Source organism: Salvelinus alpinus, chromosome 31 (assembly GCF_045679555.1).
Source record: "Salvelinus alpinus chromosome 31, SLU_Salpinus.1, whole genome shotgun sequence".
NCBI lineage: Eukaryota > Metazoa > Chordata > Actinopteri > Salmoniformes > Salmonidae > Salvelinus > Salvelinus alpinus.
In genome coordinates, this window is record NC_092116.1 from 40,535,071 (window position 1) to 40,547,928 (window position 12,858).

Consider the following 12,858-nt stretch of genomic DNA (forward strand, 5'->3'; position numbering starts at 1 on the left):
ACTTGAACAGCTTCTATAACCAGGTCCATCTCTACAAGACACCAGTCCCCATCCTGGACTTGACCAGCCTTTATAACCAGGTCCACCTCTACAAGACAACAGTCCCCATCCTGGACTTGACCAGCCTTTATAACCAGGTCCACCTCTACAAGACAACAGTCCCCATCCTGGACTTGACCAGCCTTTATAACCAGGTCCATCTCTACAAGACAACAGTCCCCATCCTGGACTTGAACAGCCTTTATAACCAGGTCCATCTCTACAAGACAACAGTCCCCATCCTGGACTTGACCAGCCTTTATAACCAGGTCCATCTTTACAAGACAACAGTCCCCATCCTGGACTTGACCAGCCTTTATAACTAGGTCCATCTCTACAAGACAACATTCCCCATCCTGGACTTGAACAGCCTTTATAACCAGGTCCACCTCTACAAGACAACAGTCCCCATCCTGGACTTGACCAGCCTTTATAACCAGGTCCATCTCTACAAGACAACAGTCCCCATCCTGGACTTGACCAGCCTTTATAACCAGGTCCATCTCTACAAGACAACAGTCCCCATCCTGGACTTGAACAGCCTTTATAACCAGGTCCACCTCTACAAGATAACAGTCCCCATCCTGGACTTGACCAGCCTTTATAACCAGGTCCATCTCTACAAGACAACAGTCCCCATCCTGGACTTGACCAGCCTCTATAACCAGGTCCACCTCTACAAGATAACAGTCCCCATCCTGGACTTGACCAGCCTTTATAACCAGGTCCATCTCTACAAGACACCAGTCCCCATCCTGGACTTGACCAGCCTTTATAACCAGGTCCACCTCTACAAGACAACAGTCCCCATCCTGGACTTGAACAGCTTCTATAACCAGGTCCATCTCTACAAAACAACAGTCCCCATCCTGTACTTGAACAGCCTTTATAACCAGGTCCACCTCTACAAGACACCAGTCCCCATCCTGGACTTGACCAGCCTTTATAACCAGGTCCACCTCTACAAGACAACAGTCCCCATCCTGGACTTGAACAGCCTCTATAACCAGGTCCATCTCTACAAGACACCAGTCCCCATCCTGGACTTGAACATCTTCTATAACCAGGTCCATCTCTACAAGACACCAGTCCCCATCCTGGACTTGACCAGCCTTTATAACCAGGTCCACCTCTACTAGACAACAGTCCCCATTCTAGACTTTACCGGCCTTTATTACCAGGTCCACCTCTACAAGACAACAGTCCCCATCCTGGACTTGACCAGCCTCTATAACCAGGTCCATCTCTACAAGACAACAGTCCCCATCCTGGACTTGACCAGCCTTTATAACCAGGTCCATCTCTACAAGACAACAGTCCCCATCCTGGACTTGAACAGCTTCTATAACCAGGTCCATCTCTACAAGACACCAGTCCCCATCCTGGACTTTAACATCCTTTATAACCAGGTCCATCTCACCCGAGCAGACACCAGTCCCCATCCTGGACTTAAAGAGCCTTTATAACCAGGTCCATCTCTACAAGACAACATTCCCCATCCTGGACTTGACCAGCCTTTATAACCAGGTCCACCTCTACAAGACAACAAATTCTGAGCAGGTCAGTGAAAAAATTAATATATTTTGGTGGTTTATACGTTATCGCTATTTTTGGCTTGAATCAATGCTGTTGTGTGTTTGCTATTGTGGTAAGCTAATATAACGCTATATTGTGTTTTCGCTGTAAAACACTTAAAAAATCTGAAATATTGGCTGGATTCACAAGATGTTTGTCTTTCATTTGCTGTACGCTGTGTATTTGTCAGAAATGTTTTATGATGATTATTTAGGTAATTCACGTTGCTCTCTGTAGTTATTTTAGTCGCTTTGGTGAGAGTTGTGATGGTGGCTGCAATGGTAAACTATGATTTATACCTGAAATATGCAAATTTTTCTAACAAAACATATGCTATACAATAAATATGTTATCAGACTGTCATCTGATGAAGTTGTTTCTTGGTTAGTGGCTATTTATATCTTTATTTGGTCGAATTTGTGATAGCTACTGATGGAGTAAAAAAATGGTGGAGTAAAAAAAGTGGTGTCTTTTGCTAACGTGGTTAGCTAATAGATTTACATATTGTGTCTTCCCTGTAAAACATTTTAAAAATCAGAAATGATGGCTGGATTCACAAGATGTGTATCTTTCATCTGGTGTCTTGGACTTGTGATTTAATGATATTTAGATGCTAGTATTTACTTGTGACGCTATGCTAGGCTATGCTAGTCAGCTTTTTTACTGATTGGGGTGCTCCCGGATCCGGGTTAGGGAGGAATTAGAGGATAACATACATGGACAGACAGGGGGAAACTGATCCCAGATCAGCACTCTGAGATACAGGGTCTGTACTATGAATAATATACATGGACAGACAGGGAGAAACTGATCCCAGATCAGCACTCTGAGATACAGGGCCTGTACTAACATGATCAAACACAATGGAATTAGAATTTACTATGAGAGGAGAAAGATGGAGGAAATAATATGAGAAAAGAGAGAAGAGGAGGAGAGGAGAGGAGGAGAAGGGGAGGAGAAGAGGAGGAGAAGGGGAGGAGGAGGAGAGGAGAAAATGAGAGGAGGAGGAGGAGGAGAAGAGGAGGAGAAGGAGAAGGAGAAGGAAGAGGAGGAGGAGGAGGAGGAGGAGGAGAGGAGAAAATGAGAGGAGGAGGAGGAGAAGAGGAGGAGAAGGGGAGGAGGAGAAGGAGGATGAGAGGAGGATGAGGATGAGAAGAGTAGGAGAAAATGAGAGGAGGAGGAGGAGGAGGAGGAAGGGAGAGGAGGATGACGATGAGAAGAGTAGGAGAAAATGAGAGGAGGAGGAGGAGGAGGAGGAGAAGAGGAGAAGAGGAGGAGGAGAGGAGGAGGAGAGGAGGAGGAGAGGAGGAGAGGAGGAGGAGAGGAGAAGAGGAGGAGGAGGAGAAGAGGAGGAGAGGAGGAGGAGGATGAGAAGAGTAGGAGAAAAGGAGAGGAGGAGGAGGAGGAGGAGAAGAGGAGGAGGAGGAGGAGAAGAGGAGGAGGAGGAGAGGAGGAGGAGAGGAGGAGGAGAGGAGGAGGAGAGGAGGAGGAGGATGAGAAGAGGAGGAAAGGAGGAGAGGAGGAGGAGGAGGAGGTGGAGGATGAGAAGAGGAGGAGAAAAGGAGAGGAGGAGGAGGAGGAGGATGAGAAGAGGAGGAGGAGAGGAGGAGGAGGAGGAGGATGAGAAGAGGAGGAGAGGAGGAGGAGAAGAAGAGGAGGAGAGGAGGAGGAGGAGGAGGATGAGAAGAGGAGGAGGAATAGGAGTAGAGGAGGAGGAGGAGGAGGAGGAGGAGAAGAGGAGGAGGAATAGGAGAAGAGGAGGAGGAGGAGGAGAAGAAGAGGAGGAGAGGAGGAGGAGGAGGAGGATGAGAAGAGGAGGAGGAATAGGAGTAGAGGAGGAGGAGGAGGAGAAGAAGAGGAGGAGAGGAGGAGGAGGAGGATGATGAGAAGAAGAGGAGGAATAGGAGTAGAGGAGGAGGCGGAGGAGGAGGAGGAGAAGTAGAGGAGGAGAGGAGGAGGAGGAGGAGGAGGAGGAGGATGAGAAGAGGAGGAGAGGAGGAGGAGAAGAAGAGGAGGAGGAGGAGGAGGAGAAGAAGAGGAGGAGAGGAGGAGGAGGCGGATGAGAAGGAGAATGAGAAGAAGAGGAGGAATAGGAGTAGAGGAGGAGGAGGAGGAGAAGAAGAAGAGGAGGAGAGGAGGAGGAGGAGGAGGAGGAGAAGAGGACGAGAGGAGGTGGAGGAGGAGGATGAGAAGAGGAGGAGTAGAGGAGGAGAAGGAGGAGAAGAGGAGGAGGAGGAGGAGAAGAGGAAGAGAGGAGGTGGAGGAGAAGAGGAGAAGAGGAGAAGAGGAGGAGAGGAGGAGTAGGAGGAGAAGAAGAGGAGGAGGAGGATGAGAAGAGGAGGAGGAGGAGGAGGAGGAGAAGAGGAGGAGGAATAGGAGTAGAGGAGGAGGAGGAGAATGAGAAGAAGAGGAGGAGAGGAGGAGGAGGAGGAGGATGAGAAGAAGAGGAGGAATAGGAGTAGAGGAGGAGGCGGAGGAGGAGGAGGAGAAGAAGAGGAGGAGAGGAGGAGGAGGAGGAGGAGGAGGAGGAGGAGGAGGAGGAGAAGGATGAGAAGAGGAGGAGAGGAGGAGGAGAAGAAGAGGAGGAGGAGGATGAGGAGGAGGAGAATAATGAGAAGAAGAGGAGGAATAGGAGTAGAGGAGGAGGAGGAGGAGATGAAGAGGAGGAGAGGAGGAGGAGGAGGAGGAGGAGGAGGAGGAGGAGGAGGAGAAGAGGACGAGAGGAGGTGGATGAGGAGGATGAGAAGAGGAGGAGTAGAGGAGGAGGAGGAGGAGAAGAGGAGGAGGAGGAGGAGAAGAGGAAGAGAGGTGGAGGAGAAGAGGAGAAGAGGAGGAGAGGAGGAGGAGGAGGAGGATGAGAAGAGGAGGAAGAGAGGAGGAGGAGGAGGATGAGAAGAGGAGGAGGAGAGGAGGAGGAGAGGAGGAGAGGAGGAGGAGAGGAGAAGAGGAGGAGGAGGAGAAGAGGAGGAGAGGAGGAGGAGGATGAGAAGAGTAGGAGAAAAGGAGAGGAGGAGGAGGAGTAGAAGAGGAGGAGGAGGAGGAAGGAGGAAGAGGAGGAGGAGGAGGAGAAGAGGAGGAGAGGAGGAGGAGAGGAGGAGGAGGATGAGAAGAGGAGGAAAGGAGGAGAGGAGGAGGAGGAGGAGGTGGAGGATGAGAAGAGGAGGAGAAAAGGAGAGGAGGAGGAGGAGGAGGATGAGAAGAGGAGGAGGAGAGGAGGAGGAGGATGAGAAGAGGAGGAGAGGAGGAGGAGAAGAAGAGGAGGAGGAGGAGGAGAAGAAGAGGAGGAGAGGAGGAGGAGAGGAGGAGGAGGATGAGAAGAGGAGGAGGAGGAGGAGGTGGAGGATGAGAAGAGGAGGAGAAAAGGAGAGGAGGATGAGGAGGAGGATGAGAAGAGGAGGAGGAGAGGAGGAGGAGGAGGAGGATGAGAAGAGGAGGAGGAGAGGAGGAGGAGGAGGATGAGAAGAGGAGGAGGAGAGGAGGAGGAGAGGAGGAGAGGAGGAGGAGAGGAGAAGAGGGGGAGGAGGAGAAGAGTAGGAGAAAAGGAGAGGAGGAGGAGGAGGAGGAGGAGAAGAGGAGGAGGAGGAGGAGGAGAAGAGGACGAGAGGAGGTGGATGAGGAGGATGAGAAGAGGAGGAGTAGAGGAGGAGGAGGAGGAGAAGAGGAGGAGGAGGAGGAGAAGAGGAAGAGAGGTGGAGGAGAAGAGGAGAAGATGAGGAGAGGAGGAGGAGGAGGAGGATGAGAAGAGGAGGAGGAGAGGAGGAGGAGGAGGAGGAGGATGAGAAGAGGAGGAGGAGAGGAGGAGGAGAGGAGGAGAGGAGGAGGAGAGGAGAAGAGGAGGAGGAGGAGAAGAGGAGGAGAGGAGGTGGAGGAGGAGGATGAGAAGAGGAGGAGTAGATGAGGAGAAGGAGGAGAGGAGGAGGAGGAGGAGATGAAGAGGAGGAGAGGAGGAGGAGGAGGAGGAGGAGAAGAGGAGGAGGAATAGGAGTAGAGGAGGAGGAGGAGAATGAGAAGAAGAGGAGGAGAGGAGGAGGAGGAGGAGGATGAGAAGAAGAGGAGGAATAGGAGCAGAGGAGGAGGAGGAGGAGAAGAAGAGGAGGAGAGGAGGGGGAGGAGGAGGAGGAGGAGGAGGAGGAGGAGGAGAAGGATGAGAAGAGGAGGAGAGGAGGAGGAGAAGAAGAGGAGGAGGAGGATGAGGAGGAGGAAGATAATGAGAAGAAGAGGAGGAATAGGAGTAGAGGAGGAGGAGATGAAGAGGAGGAGAGGAGGAGGAGGAGGAGGAGGAGGAGGAGGAGGAGGAGGAGGAGGAGGAGAAGAGGACGAGAGGAGGTGGAGGAGGAGGATGAGAAGAGGAGGAGTAGAGGAGGAGGAGGAGGAGAAGAGGAGGAGGAGGAGGAGAAGAGGAAGAGAGGAGGTGGAGGAGAAGAGGAGAAGAGGAGGAGAGGAGGAGGAGGAGGAGAGGAGGAGGAGAAGAAGAGGAGGAGAGGAGGAGGAGGAGGAGGATGAGAAGAGGAGGAGGAATAGGAGTAGAGGAGGAGGAGGAGGAGAAAAGAGGAGGAGAGGAGGAGGAGGAGGAGGATGAGAAGAAGAGGAGGAATAGGAGTAGAGGAGGAGGCGGAGGAGGAGGAGGATAAGAAGAGGAGGAGGAGGAGGAGGAGGAGGATGAGAAGAGGAGGAGAGGAGGAGGAGAAGAAGAGGAGGAGGAGAAGGAGGAGGAGGAGGAGGAGGAGAAGAAGAGGAGGAGGAGGATGAGGAGGAGGAGAAGAGGAGGAGTAGAGGAGGAGGAGGAGGAGAATGAGAAGAAGAGGAGGAATAGGAGTAGAGGAGGAGGAGGAGGAGAAGAAGAGGAGGAGAGGAGGAGGAGGAAGAGGAGGAAGAGGAGGAGGAGGAGGAGGAGGAGGAGGAGGAGGAGGATGAGAAGAGGAGGAGTAGAGGAGGAGGAGGAGGAGAAGAAGAGGAGGAGGAGAAGAGGAAGAGAGGAGGTGGAGAAGAGGAGAAGAGGAGGAGAGGAGGAGGAGGATGAGAAGAGGAGGGTGATCTTAAATGTTACTATTATAGAACAGGTGATGAATAGTGATAAATATAGATAAATGTACTCACCTCCACCTTGTCCGATGCTACAGTATACCAGTGTACTCAACAGCACTGAAACACACAGAGAGAACTATCACTATGGTACATGATGTAAACACTGAAACACACAGAGAGAACTATCACTATGGTACATGATGTAAACACTGAAACACACAGAGAGAACTATCACTATGGTACATGATGGAAACACTGAGACACACAGAGAGAACTATCACTATGGTACATGATGGAAACACTGAAACACACAGAGAGAACTATCACTATGGTACATGTATGTAAACACTGAAACACACAGAGAGAACTATCACTATGGTACATGATGTAAACACTGAGACAACACAGAGAGAACTATCACTATGGTACATGATGTAAACACTGAAACACACAGAGAGAACTATCACTATGGTACATGATGGAAACACTGAAACACACAGAGAGAACTATCACTATGGTACATGATGTAAACACTGAAACACACAGAGAGAACTATCACTATGGTACATGATATAAACACTGAAACACACAGAAGGTAACCCATACAAATGAATGGAAGTAGGGAGATATATATAGATATTAACCATCTGAAGGTAACCCATACAAATGAATGGTAGTATGGAGATATATATAGATATTAAACCATCTGAGGGTAACCCATACAAATGAATGGAAGTATTGTCATGCCCATAGTTTGCTTTGTATGTTTTATGTTTTGTTTGGTCAGGGTGTGATTTGTGTGGGCTATGTTGTATGTCTGGTTTGTATATTTCTATGTGTTTGGCCTGATATGGTTCTCAATCAGAGACAGGTGTTTTGCGTTGTCTCTGATTGGGAACCATATTTAGGTAGCCTGTTTTGTATTGTGGGTTATTGTCTATGGTAATTGATGTTGTCATGTTAGCACATTGTTTATATGTTCGTCTTATTCGTTTTGTTTTGTAAGTTTGTTTAAGTGTTTTTCATTAAAGATAGAAGAATGTATTCAAACCACTTTGGTCCACTTCTTACGACGATCGTGTCACTATGGAGTTTTATACAAACAATAAAAAGGGGTTTAAAATATGTGTCCAATATATCTATCTATATCTAAATATAAACTATATAGATACTAAACTCTACATATATTAAACTATATAGATTTAAACTATATAGATATTAAACAATACAGATATTAAACAATACAGATATTAAACTATATAGATATTAAACTATATAGATATTAAACTACATCGATATTAAATTATATCGATATTAAACTATATAGATATTAAACTATATAGATATTAAACCACACAGATATTAAACTATATATATATTAAACTTTGTAGATATAAAACTATGTAGATATTAAACCATACAGATATTAAACCATATAGATATTAAACTATATAGATATTAAACTTTGTAGATATAAAACTATATTGATATTAAAGTATACATATATTAAACTATACAGATATTAAACTATATAGATATTAAACTATATAGATATTAAAACTATGTAGATATTAAACTATATAGATATTAAAGGATATAATATTAAACTATGTAGATATTAAACTATATTGATATTAAACTATTTTGATATTAAAGTAAATAGATTTTCAACAAAATTGATATTAAACTATATAGATATTAAACCATAGGTATATTAAACCATATAGATATTAAACCATATAGATATTAAACTATACAGATATTAAACCATATAGATATTAAACTATATAGATATTAAACTATATAGATATTATACTATACAGATATTAAACCATATAGATATTAAACCATATAGATATTAAACTATACAGATATTAAACAATACAGACATTAAACTATACAGATATTAAACTATATAGATATTAAACTATACGTATATTAAACCATACATATAATAAACTATATAGATATTAAACAATGTAGATATTAAACTATATCATTATTAAACCATATAGATATTAAACTATACAGATATTAAACCATATAGATATTAAACTATACATATATTAAACTATACAGATATTAAACTATATAGATATTAAACTATATAGATATTAAAAAACATAGATATTAAACTACACAGATATTAAACAATACAGATATTAAAACAAATAGATATTAAACTATATAAATATTAACCTATATAGATGTCAAACCGTACAAATATTAAACATATATATATATATACAGATATTAAACCATACAGATATTAAAGAAAATACTTATTAAACTATATCGATATTAAACTATATAGATATTAAACCATACAGATAATAAACTATACAGATATTAAAGCATATAGATATTAAACTATATATATATATATATATTAAACAATATAGATGTTAAACTATATCAATAATAAACTATATAGATATTAAACCATATAGATATTGAACTATACAGATATTGAACTATTCAGATATTAAACTATACAGATATTCAACTATATAGATATTAAACTATATAGATATTAAACTATGTAGATATTAAACTTTATTGATATTAAAGTATATAGATATTAAACTATGTAGCTATTCAACTATATAGATATTCAACTATATAGATATTCAACTATATTGATATTAATTTATATTGATATTAAACTATATTGATATTAAACTATATTGATATTAAACCATACAGATATTGAACCATATAGATATTAAACTATATAGATATTAAACTATATAGATATTAAACCATATAGATATTAAACCATATAGATGTTAAACTATTTAGATATTAAACTATATAGATATTAAACTATATAGATATTAAACTATATAGATATAAACTATATAGATATCAAACTATATAGATATTAAACCCTATATATATTAAACTATATAGATATTAAACCATATAGATATTAAACTATATAGATATTAAACCCTATATATATTAAACTATATAGATATTAAACTATATAGATATCAAACTATATATATATTAAACCATATAGATATTAAACTATACAGATATTAAACTATATAGATATTAAACCATATAGATATTAAACTATATATATATTAAACTATACAGATATTAAACTATATAGATATTAAAATATACAGATATTAAACCATAAGAAAGAGGGGGAAAGGAAGCGCTACTAAGGTACACAATAGTAAATGTTGGTAGACAGAAGTGCTCTTTGGTAAAAGGGGTGACTTGGTCATCAAAAAGAAAGGAGGACCAAGGCACTCTTCATTTAATTAACTAAAATGCCTTTATTTGTATGTCATGTTTAAAAGAAACAAGGTTTTAAAAATGCGATGCGTTTCGGCTGCATGGCCTTCGTCCAAAGATAGTACAAAGTACAAAGATATAATACAATGTCCTCTTTTAAACAGCTTTTCCAATCAGCCCTAATTAGAAGAGGGTGGTTACAAAACTGATTGGACACACCTAGTAAGCAATACTGTACACATTTAAAAAGTAAAAACTGTAGCTATGTTATCATGAGCATACAACTCCAAGCTAGAAGTATCAGAACACTAAAAGGTAGTTCTAACCTTAAATATGACTGGGAGAAGTGTCTAGAATAAGAAAGCAATATATTCTATAGTCCACTAGAACACAGAAAAACATGAACAACAACAGTCTAAACATAGCTGAGGGCAATTGAGCAAAATGTCCACTACATGACAGCAAATGGACCCATCACGACCCTACAGGAAGGCTGAGAAATCCATATCTTCATTTAAACCAGGGTACTTAGTGGCCTGTAGTTTGTAAATCCATATCTTCATTTAAACCAGGGTATTTAGTGGCCCGTAGTTTGTAAATCCATACCTTCATTTAAACCAGGGTACTTAGTGGCCTGTAGTTTGTAAATCCATATCTTCATTTAAACCAGGGTATTTAGTGGCCTGTAGTTTGTAAATCCACATCTTCATTTAAACCAGGGTATTTAGTGGCCTGTAGTTTGTAAATCCATATCTTCATTTAAACCAGGGTATTTAGTGGCCTGTAGTTTGTAAATCCCAAAACTTTCCCTTTGGTTTAACTGTTTAAGACGGTCCCCTTTTCTAACATGATCAATACCCATAGCTTGTAGGGAGGCAGGGTTGCCATGGTGTAAGGACTTGTAGTGCCTTGCCATGGAATAGTCTTCATTGCCTACATGTATGGCGTACCACCGCCTTTGTGCAAGGACGAGCAGGAGGAGCACTGCCAGAGCCCTGCAAAATGACCTCCAGCAGGCCACAAATGTGCATGTGTCTGCTCAAACGGTCAGAAACAGACTCCATGAGGGTGGTATGAGGGCCCGACGTCCACAGGTGGGGGTTGTGCTTATAGCCCAATACCGTGCAGGACGTTTGGCATTTGCCAGAGAACACCAAGATTGGCAAATTCGCCACTGGCGCCATGTGCTCTTCACAGATGAAAGCAGGTTCACACTGAGCACATGAGCACATGTGACAGACGTGACAGAGTCTGGAGACGCCGTGGAGAACGTTCTGCTGCCTGCAACATCCTCCAGCATGACCGGTTTGGCGGTGGGTCAGTCATGGTGTGGGGTGGCATTTCTTTGTGGGGCCGCACAGCCCTCCATGTGCTCGCCAGAGGTAGCCTGAATGCCATTAGGTACCGAGATGAGATCCTCAGAGCCCTTGTGAGACCATATGCTGACACACGCACATTTGTGGCCTGCTGGAGGTCATTTTGCAGGGCTCTGGCAGTGCTCCTCCTGCTCAAAGGCGGAGGTAGCGGTCCTGCTGCTGGGTTGTTGCCCTCCTACGGCCTCCTCCACGTCTCCTGATGTACTGGCCTGTCTCCTGGTAGCGCCTCCATGCTCTGGACACTACGCTGACAGACACAGCAAACCTTCTTGCCACAGCTCGCATTGATGTGCCATCCTGGATGAGCTGCACTACCTGAGCCACTTGTGTGGGTTGTAGACTCCGTCTCATGCTACCACTAGAGTGAGAGCACCGCCAGCATTCAAAAGTGACCAAAACATCAGCCAGGAAGCATAGGAACGGAGAAGTGGTCTGTGGTCACCACCTGCAGAATCACTCCTTTATGGGGGGCGTCTTGCTAATTGCCTATAATTTCCACCTTTTGTCTATTCCGTTTGCACAACAGCATGTGAAATTTATTGTCAATCAGTGTTGCTACCTAAGTGGACAGTTTGATTTCACAGAAGTGTGATTGACTTGGAGTTACATTGTGTTGTTTAAGTGTTCCCTTTATTTTTTGAGCAGTGTATATATAAAACCCTATGTATATTGAACTATGTAGATATTATGATGTAGATATTACACAATGTAGATATTCAAAATATAGAATTTAAACTATATAGATATTAAACCATACAGATATTAACATATTCATATTAAACTATATAGATATTAAACTATATAGATATTAAACTATATAGATATTAAACTATATAGATATTAACCTGTATAGATATTAAACCATATAGATATTAAACTATATAGATATTAAACCATATAGATATTAAACCATATTGATATTAAACTATATAGATATTAAACTATATAGATATTCAACCATATTGATATTAAATTATATAGATATTAAACTATATTGATATTAAACTGTATAGATATTCAACCATATAGATATTAAACCATATAGATATTAAACTATATAGATATTAAACTGTATAGATATTAAACCATATAGATATTAAACCATATTGATATTAAACTATATAGATATTAAACTATATTGATATTAAACTGTACAGATATTAAACCATTTAGATATTAAACCATATAGATAATATTAAACTATACAGATATTAAATTACACATTTATTAAACCATATTAAAATTGATATCTAGACATTAAACCGTATATATATTAAACCGTTTAGATAATATTCAACTCACAGAGTAGAAGACAGGTGCGTTCCATCTCAACGTGTCAATCACGAACTGTATCTAAACTCTAGTGACTTGTAGCCTGTCCATCCCCCCACCCCACCTCTTGTCTCCTCTCCTCTCTACCCGTCTATACTTCCTCTCTGCTGAGAAAGACTGAGAGGTGTGAAAGATGTGTGTGACAGAAGGAGGGGGCCTAGAGAGAAGAGATACACAGAGAGAAGAGAGATCAAGAGAAACAGGGAGACAGAAAGAGATAGTGAGAGACACGGAGAGAGAGAGAAAGAGAAAGACAGAG

At 42.1% G+C, this 12,858-nt stretch overlaps 1 protein-coding gene across 3 annotated transcripts in view; it reads right to left on the bottom strand.

The window, feature by feature from the left end:
• LOC139561641 (Fc receptor-like protein 5) overlaps window positions 1–12,649 on the bottom strand; it is a 36,624-nt gene extending 23,975 nt beyond the window's left edge. For all 3 annotated transcript variants that reach the window (XM_071378882.1, XM_071378883.1, XM_071378881.1), the window contains exons 1-2: window positions 12,570–12,649; window positions 6,712–6,756 (exon numbers count right to left, since the gene is read on the bottom strand). In XM_071378882.1, coding sequence (XP_071234983.1) covers window positions 6,712–6,756; window positions 12,570–12,594 — 70 coding nt within the window. In that variant the 5' untranslated portion in view covers window positions 12,595–12,649. The remainder of the gene's footprint in view (window positions 1–6,711; window positions 6,757–12,569) is intronic.
• Between the last annotated feature and the right edge of the window lie 209 nt (window positions 12,650–12,858).